The 8,306-nt window shown below is 58.5% G+C and overlaps 3 protein-coding genes across 5 annotated transcripts in view; all 3 read right to left on the reverse strand.

Annotated features, from left to right (window-relative positions):
* Window positions 1-523: 523 nt before the first annotated feature.
* Window positions 524-2,685, reverse strand: PNMT (phenylethanolamine N-methyltransferase). Its single transcript, XM_003786417.3, has 3 exons — window positions 2,431-2,685; window positions 1,173-1,380; window positions 524-1,059 (listed from the first exon to the last, which is right to left on the reverse strand). The coding sequence occupies exons 1-3, from the start codon at window positions 2,630-2,632 to the stop codon at window positions 612-614; spliced, it is 858 nt and encodes a 285-aa protein (XP_003786465.1). The 5' UTR covers window positions 2,633-2,685; the 3' UTR covers window positions 524-611.
* A 1,750-nt stretch (window positions 2,686-4,435) lies between these two features.
* TCAP (titin-cap) lies at window positions 4,436-6,353 on the reverse strand. Its single transcript, XM_003786418.3, has 2 exons — window positions 5,459-6,353; window positions 4,436-5,253 (listed from the first exon to the last, which is right to left on the reverse strand). Exons 1-2 carry the CDS (start codon window positions 5,566-5,568, stop codon window positions 4,860-4,862), a joined length of 504 nt encoding a protein of 167 aa, XP_003786466.1. The 5' UTR covers window positions 5,569-6,353; the 3' UTR covers window positions 4,436-4,859.
* A 1,213-nt stretch (window positions 6,354-7,566) lies between these two features.
* Window positions 7,567-8,306, reverse strand: part of STARD3 (StAR related lipid transfer domain containing 3) — a 23,947-nt gene continuing 23,207 nt past the window's right edge. Inside the window, exon 15 of one of the 3 annotated variants that reach the window (XM_003786419.3) lies at window positions 7,567-7,950. In XM_003786419.3, coding sequence (XP_003786467.1) covers window positions 7,846-7,950 — 105 coding nt within the window. In that variant the 3' untranslated portion in view covers window positions 7,567-7,845. The remainder of the gene's footprint in view (window positions 7,951-8,306) is intronic. The other 2 variants (XM_012803152.2, XM_023511104.1) reach the window with 2 other exon arrangements.

Raw genomic sequence — 8,306 nt, forward strand, 5'->3', positions numbered from 1 at the left:
ACAGGCACCTGCCACAACGCCTGGCTATTTTTTTGGTTGCAGCCGACATTGTTGTTTGGTGGGCCCAGGCTGGATTTGAACCTGCCAGCTCAGGTGTATGTGGCTGGCGGCTTAGCCGCTTGACCCACAGGCACCGAGCCGGAAATTCCACTTCTGTCTCCACATTTCCTCCCACTCTCCCCCTTTCTGGTCTGAACCAGGCTGTACTACTCATTTGTTACTTGAGCTCTCTGATCTTCACCTGGAAACAGGCGACCAAGACCAACTGCTGAAAGTGGGACTGAAGGATACAACAGACATAATTGTATATCACAAGTGCCTGGTGCACTGCAGGAGCTGAATGCACTCCCCTGACCCTGGCCTTCCTTACTTTGGAAAGACCAAGTTGTATAGAAAGCTACCTTCAAAGAAGCTTCTGGGAAAAAAGCCTCGCGTTGGTGCCTCCCACACCCCTATACTCAGAAGAGATGTCTGAGCCCTCGTTGCTTCCCAGGAGAGCCACAGACAGCACTGACATTCAGCAGCAGAGAATTATTTCTTTATTAGGTGCCACCTCAGAGAACAGGGAATCTGAGTGACTAGGGGGCATAGGGTATAGGCATACTGGGCCCTCACACCCCTACCCCCACCTTTTTCTGGGCCCAGGCAAAGAAGATGCCCTTGACATCATCTACACCTGTCTGAAGGTGGGCAGGCATGGTATAGGTACGAAGGTCTCGGACCTCATAGCCACTATGCACCAGGGCCTCCCTCACCTCCTCCTCACACACTGGCACCACTGCCAGCCTGGCCTCTCCAGCCAGGTACCATGACTCCTCCACAGCCCCAATGAGGAGGAGGTGCCCCCCAGGCCTCAGCAGTGTGGTGATGTTATCCAGGGCACGCTGGAAGCTGGCCAGATCTGGGCTCACAGCCTCCAAGCAGAAAGTGGAGACCAGGGCATCAGCAGGCAGGGGTGCCGGGCTCTCGGTGCCCAGGGGCCAGGGTTGGTGCACATCAACAGGCAGGACCCGCTTCACCCGGGCTCGAAGCTGGCTCTCCTTCTCCTGCCAGGACTCACTGTGCAGGGGCACAAGGTAGGGCTCAGGACTGTCCCACCCTCAGACCTCTCTGCCCCCCACCACATACATTATGGGAGGCCCCCTGCCCAGCCCTCACCCCCTAGCCCTTACCCCTTGCCCTCAATGAGGCAGACGTGCTGGCTGTAGGTGCTCCAGTTGAAGGACCCCGGCTCCTCACGCAGCCAGAGCCCTAGCTCCTGGCGGTTAACCTCCAAGAAATCTGTCATGGTGATGTCCTCGAAGTGGGCACAGGCACTGAGCAGCTGGTATATGGTGGGGCCTGAACCAATGTCAATGAGTGTGCGTCCAGACACCTCACCTGAGCAGGCAGAGGAAGACAATCCTGGTACCAGGCCTAACTCAGTCACCCACCTCTTTACCTGCTTCTCACCCCCTCTCTGGTTCCTTCTCCCCCTGTAAGTGCGACTCTACCTAGAGAAAGGACTAGTTCCAGAGTTAGACAACCTGGCAGAGTTCTGGGGACTCACCTACCTTGGGAAAGGAACTTACCCTCTCTGAGATTCTGATCCACATCTAGGAAACTGCATCGACCAGTGAGGGCTGGTAGGGAAATCCTGACAGTGCTTGGCTGTTTCTCTCTCCCCTTCTCCAGTCTCTGCCTCCATTTCTTTCTCTGTTTCTCTCTTCCTGTCAGTCTCCCCTGCATCATTCCCCACCTCAGGCCTCAGTTCTTTTTTTTTTTTTTTTTTGAGACAGAGTCTCACTTTGTTGCCCTCAGTAGAGTTTGATGGTGTCATAGTTCCCAGCAACCTCCAGCTCTTGGGCTCAAGCAATTCTCTTGCCTCAGCCTCTCCAGTAGCTGGAACTACAGGTGCCTGCTACAAGGCCGAGCTATTTTGTTTTGTTTTAGCAGGCCCAGGCTGGGTTCAAACCCACCAGCCCGGGTACATGTGCCCAGCCATTTTTTTTTTTTTTTTCTTGAGACAAAGTCTTAAGCCGTCCCCCTGGGTAGAGTGTCCTGACATCATAGCTCCAGCAACGTCCAACTCGGGCTCAAGCGATCCACTTGCCTCAGTTTTTTTTCTATTTTTAGTAGAGACTGGGGTCTCGCTTTTGCTCAGGCTGGTCTCGAACTGGTGAGCTCAAGCAATCCACCCACCTCGGCCTCCCAGAGTGGTAGGCGTGAGCCTAGCCCTCAGTTCTGAGCATTCTGCTTCCCCTTTCCACCTCTCTCTCCTCTGCCCCTCTCCTAAGGGATGTCGCTCCCTCTCTCTTCTGTTTGCACTTCTTAGCTATCTCTGCTTCTTGATCCTCATCCTCCTCTCTTGATTTCTTTTTTTGTCTCTCCTTGCCCCCTTTAGCTCTCTGTGACTTCCTGTTCCTTGTGCCTCAGTTTCCCCGCGCTCACCGGTAGCGAAGGTCTGCGCCAAACAGCTCAGCTTCCAAGGCCCGACGCCGTCCGGGCTGCTCAGGTCCCCACGCGGGGGCGCGTAGTTGTTGCGGAGGTAGGCGCGGGGCTCGAAGCGCTGGTAGGCCAGGGCCACCGCCGCCCGGCCCGGGTCCGAGTCAGGGGCTGCGCCCGCCGCGTAGCTCGCGTCTTCCTGGCTCATGCTGCTGCCACGACCCGCGCTGTCCGCCGCTGGACTCGCGGCCCCTTATCTACCGCCAGACCCCCTGCCCGGCCCCTCTGCGGTGGGGGCTGCAGCTGAGTTATGAGCCGCCCAGGGCCACGCGCGCCACGTGTCCCCCACCCCATCCATCTCCGTTAATGTCCGAGCAGCAGACACACCGGAGGTGAGGGAGGCGGCCATGGAGACATCAGCTCCCGCCCCACCCCGCTCCGCACTTGCTCCCGCAGCCCCCACCCCTCGCCTCACCTGCCCGTTCCAGTCCCGCCTCGCGCCCCCAGCCTCAGCTCCTGACCCCGAGGTCCTGGATCTTCCCACCCCGTCAGCTCGGCACCTCCCGTCCGTCCTCTCTCCAGCTCCCCGCAGCCATTCACTCCTTTGCCCAGCATCCAGTCCCTGCTCTTCCCCATGGTTGCACCCCCAGACTCCCGCCAGGCTCCCCTTCGTCCGGACATCCTTTCCAACACCCACCCTCTCCTTAGTAATGTCACCCCAACTCCATTTCTCCGCCCCTCCTCCAATCCTCTCTCCTCGCCCTTTCCTATCCCACCCCGTCCTCAGCACCCCCTCCCCCCACCTCAGAAAGGACAGTCCGTTCCGGCCTCTGCTGCTGTCGCTCCGGGGGCCCCCAGAGCCAGGATTGGGCTCCGCTCGTCCGATGGCAGTAGCGATAAGGGAGGCGAGAAGCGCTAATGCACTTAGCAGGCGGAACTGCCGGTTCCCTGTGAGCCCCGCAGGCTTCACGCCGCTTATCTGAGGGCTGTCCAGGACAGAAGGTTCGGGATGTTCCCGCCATCGCTGGGGCGCTGGACCCAAGTACCGGTCGAGGGCTCGGAACAGACCTTCCAGGGGCCGCCAGGGGGCGTAGTCCGGACCTTTAGGCGCCTGCAGATTTGGAGTCCCACGGGTCTGATGTCCCTGACCTCGCTCCTCTGGAAGCTCAGCCCCCTCTGCGATAACTACACATACCGGGTCTGCAGGTTCAGTGGACGCTCCAGGTGTCCGGCTGTCAAGATGCTGCGATGTCTTCACTCCTGTCCCCACAAATGGAAGACGATTCTGCCCACAACTTCTCTCCATGGTTTTCTTGATGGGAGACCCCTCTGGAACATCCAGTACCCCCTCCCCTGGGTGGGCTATCAGCTTAAGCCGAGTCTTGGCTCTGCTTAATCCTCCTTGTCCCAAGGAGGGAAAATCTTGGGGGGCAAAGCAGCCAGATTGGGCCATCAGTCAACACAACAGCTGCAGGGGTCATAGACAGGAACCTGACCTCCTCCACCCCCTTCCACCTTACCCTATGCTCCCAGGACAGAGAGGGTGGAGCACTGACCCCAGCCAAGGATTGATTCTGTCTGGATTCAGAACTGAGAGGTTAGCCTTAGGGTCACTGACCCTGTCCACACCCTGAGGCACAGCCAAAGACAGTCCTTGTGCCAGTCTCCTCTATATTCTCCATGAGACATCATTGAAACAAACCTTGGTGCCAGCTGGCCTGCTGGGCACTGCCCAGTGCCAGCATGTTGGACATGGAAGCCAGTACTGGGCAGCAGCAGACAGGAACAAGAAGGGGACGGGATTGATAGTCACCCTGTTTACAACTTTGTCCCTACACCCCTCTCCCAGAGAAGTGTACCCACCAGCTCTGCCATATTTAGCTCAGATGCTCAGACGCAGGTCCTGTTCCCAGAAGGGGTTATGGGGGGGGGGACACCAACAGGCTGGCCCCACAAGCACAAGGAAAGAAACAAGACTCTAGAGCACAATTCAGCATTTATTGCAGCGCTAACAAGATGCTGGGGGCCCCACCATGCCTGCCTCTACCCTCTTCACATCCCCCTCCCTCCAATCTTCTCCAAGCCTCCTGCCTAGAGCATTCCAGATCCCCTCACACTTTTCCTAGTTCTTCTCTGAAGCTGAAACCTGGACAAGGGTCACTACCGAGGCACTCTCACCCTTCACTGGCATCTTTTGTCCATTCTCCTGGGGCTGGGGTACTAGGCTGTGCTGGCCCCCACCTCCCCACCTTCAGTGCCCACCGTCTTTGTCTCCCTTCGGGAACTCAGGGGGCTCAGGCATCCTGGCCTCTGGCTCCCTTCTTCCCTAGCCCCCAACTCTGGGCAAACTACAAAGCATCCATGGCCAGCAGCTCCCTTCTGTAGTTCTAGCCAGGAAGGGCCCAGCCACAGTGAAGCCCAAGTCACAGGCCCTCTCAGCCTCTCTGTGCTTCCTGGGACATGGAGCGGGACAGGGAGCGACGAAGGGCACCAGGCTTGCTGACGGGCACCACAGGAGGCAGCTGCTTGGTGATCTCAGCCACCTCCTGGCGATCCGCACACTGGCCACCCAGGGCTGTCTCCAGCGCCAGCAGCTCCTGTAGTGGGATGGGGGTATCCTCGCGCTCCTCTTTGGTGGCACCCACCTTGGCGGGCGTGAAGATAGGTAGTGGCAGCACCCGCTGGTAGGGAAGCTGGTACTCCTGAAGCCCACGGCCGAGGATGCCCATCCGCATCACCAGCCAGGGGGAGCACTGCACCAGTGCCTGGCACTGCCCCTGTCGGTGGTAGGTCTCCCGCCGCTGGGCATCCTCTTCATGCAGAGAGCAACTGTGAAGGAGAGGAGTGGGGGACCCTGAGCTCTGAGTGAGGGGCTCCTAGGATCTGGGGGACAGGAGGGGCGACTCTACTTCACTCTCTCCAATGGGCACTCTTCCTGCCCCACCCTCAGAAACTTCTCCAGGGCTTTGTGCTGTGGCCTTATGTGGCTCAGGGAGGCTGCACTGGGGAAGCAGGGGTGCTGACCCAAACTCACCCCTCCTCAGGCCGTGTAGACAGCGTCAGATCCTTCCACTCAGCCCAGAAGGCCTCTCGGCGCTCAGAGTTCTCCTCGGACACCTGGCAGCTCAGCTCCGAAGTGGCCATGATCACTCCTCACACCCTCTCTGCTCTGCTCCTCCCAGGCCCTTTAAATAACCCCCTCCTCCCGCTTCTCCAGGGGCTATTTTCGGCCCCTCTGGCGTCAGATGCTATAAGCAGAGCCAAGACTCACTGATGGGGGGACTCTGGATCCAAGGCAGGGGCTGTGGTACCTGGGCACTGGGTGCCCCAGGCCAGAGGTCTGGGCTGGGGTCCTCAGAGCAACACCTCCAGGTGCCCTACACTCCTCAGACACTGTCTCAGACCAACCATGTGCCCAGCCTTGTGTCTCCTTGGCACTTGCCCTCTGCCCCACCCACACCCTCTTGCTCAGGGAGGACAGCAGCTTGTCAGTAAACAGAGCAGGAACTGGTGCCCCTTCTGAGCTCTGTACCGGGACTGCCAGGTCCTGCCCGGCGGCCCTCTCCTCTGTCTGGGCTCAAGGGCACATCCTCAGACAGTTCCCCTCCACTGGAAGAGACAGTATAACCACGTCCTCAGGTGCCTGCCCCAAAAGCCTAGTCCCTGACCAACACCAGCAAGGTTGGGGGATGCTAGTTCCACACCTGGGACCCTGGGGCATAAGCCTTTGCCAGGTGTTTTCCTTTCCCATGGTCAGTGGTCAGAGAAGTGGTCTCTTCTGGGGGTGGAAGGAGCCCCCAGCTCTACCTCAACATGCCACGTGGGGTGAAATGGGAATCCAGGGGCCCCGACAAATGGCAGTCAGAAGACCTGGCCCCAGCCCCAAATTGGCCATAAATAGGCTGGGTCAGTCTCTGCTCCTCCCTGGGCCCCACTTTCCCCTTTCTGGCCACAACAAGATGGCTGAGAGCTCTGGCCCCTGCCAGCAACATGTGCTACCTGGGAGGGGGCTGGTGTCATTCACAGGGAGCAGGGGAAGAAGACAACTGTGGGACAGCGCAGGACCTAAAGCTAGCAACTCGTGCAAGAAGCTGACATGCAGGTGGGAGAATGAGGGCATTGCTAAGTAGACAATGCAAAGGGCCCAGAAGAGGCAGTGACGGGAGCTGAGCAGAGAACCTTGTGGGGACAGCAGAGCCAGCTGCTGGTAAGGCCCATGGACACCCAGCAGGGTACAGAACTGCATACTACTGATTACTGTGGCACTATGCCTGATTGTTGATATCTTTTAATCTTGAAACAACCCTATGACATTAGTCCCATTTTCACAAAGTAGGAAACAGGCTATGAGGTAGATTTGGTCAAGTTCGCACGCCTAGCAGGGCCAAGATAGGATCCACCTGGCTCTAAACAAGTCTGTTTCTTTAGAAGCCTGCAGGGCAGGCAGGCAGGGAGGAGGGCAGCGTCCTGGCCCAGGCTCCGGAATGCCCCTGGTGGGGTTGCTAAGGGGTAGAGGGGGTCAGAGTGGAGCCTGGGAGACCCAGGGTTCCGAGTGGTTGAGACCCCCAAGGTGCCAATATGTCCCTAAAATTCAGGGCCTATCTCTAGCCACCCTTAACAGTCAAGGCCTGTTGGGGACACTGCCTGTGCCTCCTCCTACCCCGCCTCATCCTACACTAGAGACCTCAACCTGCCCTCCTGAGGCCTGGCTGGGGCAGGGCATTTTTCTCTGACTTGTCATCTGCTCACTTGAACTGGTCAGGCTGTGGAGGGGGGAGTGTTCCAGGAAAGACTCCCACTGGCTCTGCCCTCCGTGATGTGTTGCCACTCACTCCTTCCCCATCTAAGCTGCTGCCCTCCTCTTCCCTCCAGAGGCCAGGCAGAGGGAAAGGCTGCTTTTTTTGTTCATATTTTTAATTGGCTCAAATTACAAAGGTCCCCAAGGAAGCCCTGGGAGGAGGGAAACAACCTGGGAGAGGCAGAGATATATTGCCAGCACCCACCGCCCCCACCTGCCACCCACTCCCCACAAATGTATATGGAAAAAGGTTCCAGAGCTAAAAAACTGATGGGAGAGCAGGCAGATGAAGGGCTCTTTCACCTAACATCTGGTGACAGGCAACCCTGACCTGTCCTACCCAGGGCAAGGTAGGAGACCGCAATCTCCTCCAGAAAGTTGGGATACCCCATGTAAACATGAGCAGGACAGACCCTATGTCCTCCAGCCAGCAGAGCCCCAGAGTCTGAGCACTCAACCCCACCACCTGCTCAGGACCATGGCTCCAGCACAGTGGCTCGGTGGAGGGTGGAAGCTTGGGGCCAGGTCCTCTGTGGGCAGCAGGAAGCCCAGCTGGGCCCTTGTCTGGTTCTAGAGGCTGTGGCAATAGGACCCTGGCCGGCAGGGTGGGCAAGGAGGCATGATCATGAGCGGGGCCCCAGCTCCCCGACGCGCTGCCGCAGGTGAAAGGCAAATTCAAACATGGTGGCTGCAAGGCTCTGGTGGATGAGGTACCGGGGCAGGCGGCCCTGGGGGAAGGGAGGCAGAAGTTACAGGCTGGTTTGTCCTCAGCAGGATCCCCCCCACAGGTGGTCCCAGCAGGTGTGCTCTGGGCCAGAATGCAGGTGCAGCTCTGGAATCCAGCCTGGGCCACCTCCCCCCAACTCCCAGCAGGAAGAACATGCTGTGCCCAGGTCTTGGCACCAGTCACACAAACAGACCTGGGTGAGGCTAAGCTGGCAGCCAGCCACCCCTTCTCAGGACCTCGGGAATCAGATGTAAGAAGAAGGGCAGCTCGGCGCCTATAGCTCAACCGGCTAAGGCGCCAGCCACGTACACCTAAGGTGGCGGGTTCGAATCCCCAGCCCGGACCCGCCAAACAACA

This window comes from Otolemur garnettii, unplaced genomic scaffold, assembly GCF_000181295.1.
Source record: "Otolemur garnettii isolate 467f Iridium unplaced genomic scaffold, OtoGar3 scaffold00018, whole genome shotgun sequence".
Lineage (NCBI taxonomy): Eukaryota > Metazoa > Chordata > Mammalia > Primates > Galagidae > Otolemur > Otolemur garnettii.

Coding starts and splice junctions, on each gene's coding strand:
- PNMT (XM_003786417.3), bottom strand. CDS start 2,632: ATGAGCCAGGAAGACGCGAGCTACGCGGCGGGCGCAGCCCCTGACTCG. Junction 1,381..2,430: donor GGCGCAGACCTTCGCTACCG/GTGAGCGCGGGG, acceptor CTGCCTGCTCAG/GTGAGGTGTCTGGACGCACA. Junction 1,060..1,172: donor TGCCTCATTGAGGGCAAGGG/GTAAGGGCTAGG, acceptor GCCCCTGCACAG/TGAGTCCTGGCAGGAGAAGG.
- TCAP (XM_003786418.3), bottom strand. CDS start 5,568: ATGGCCACTTCGGAGCTGAGCTGCCAGGTGTCCGAGGAGAACTCTGAG. Junction 5,254..5,458: donor TCTACACGGCCTGAGGAGGG/GTGAGTTTGGGT, acceptor TCTCCTTCACAG/TTGCTCTCTGCATGAAGAGG.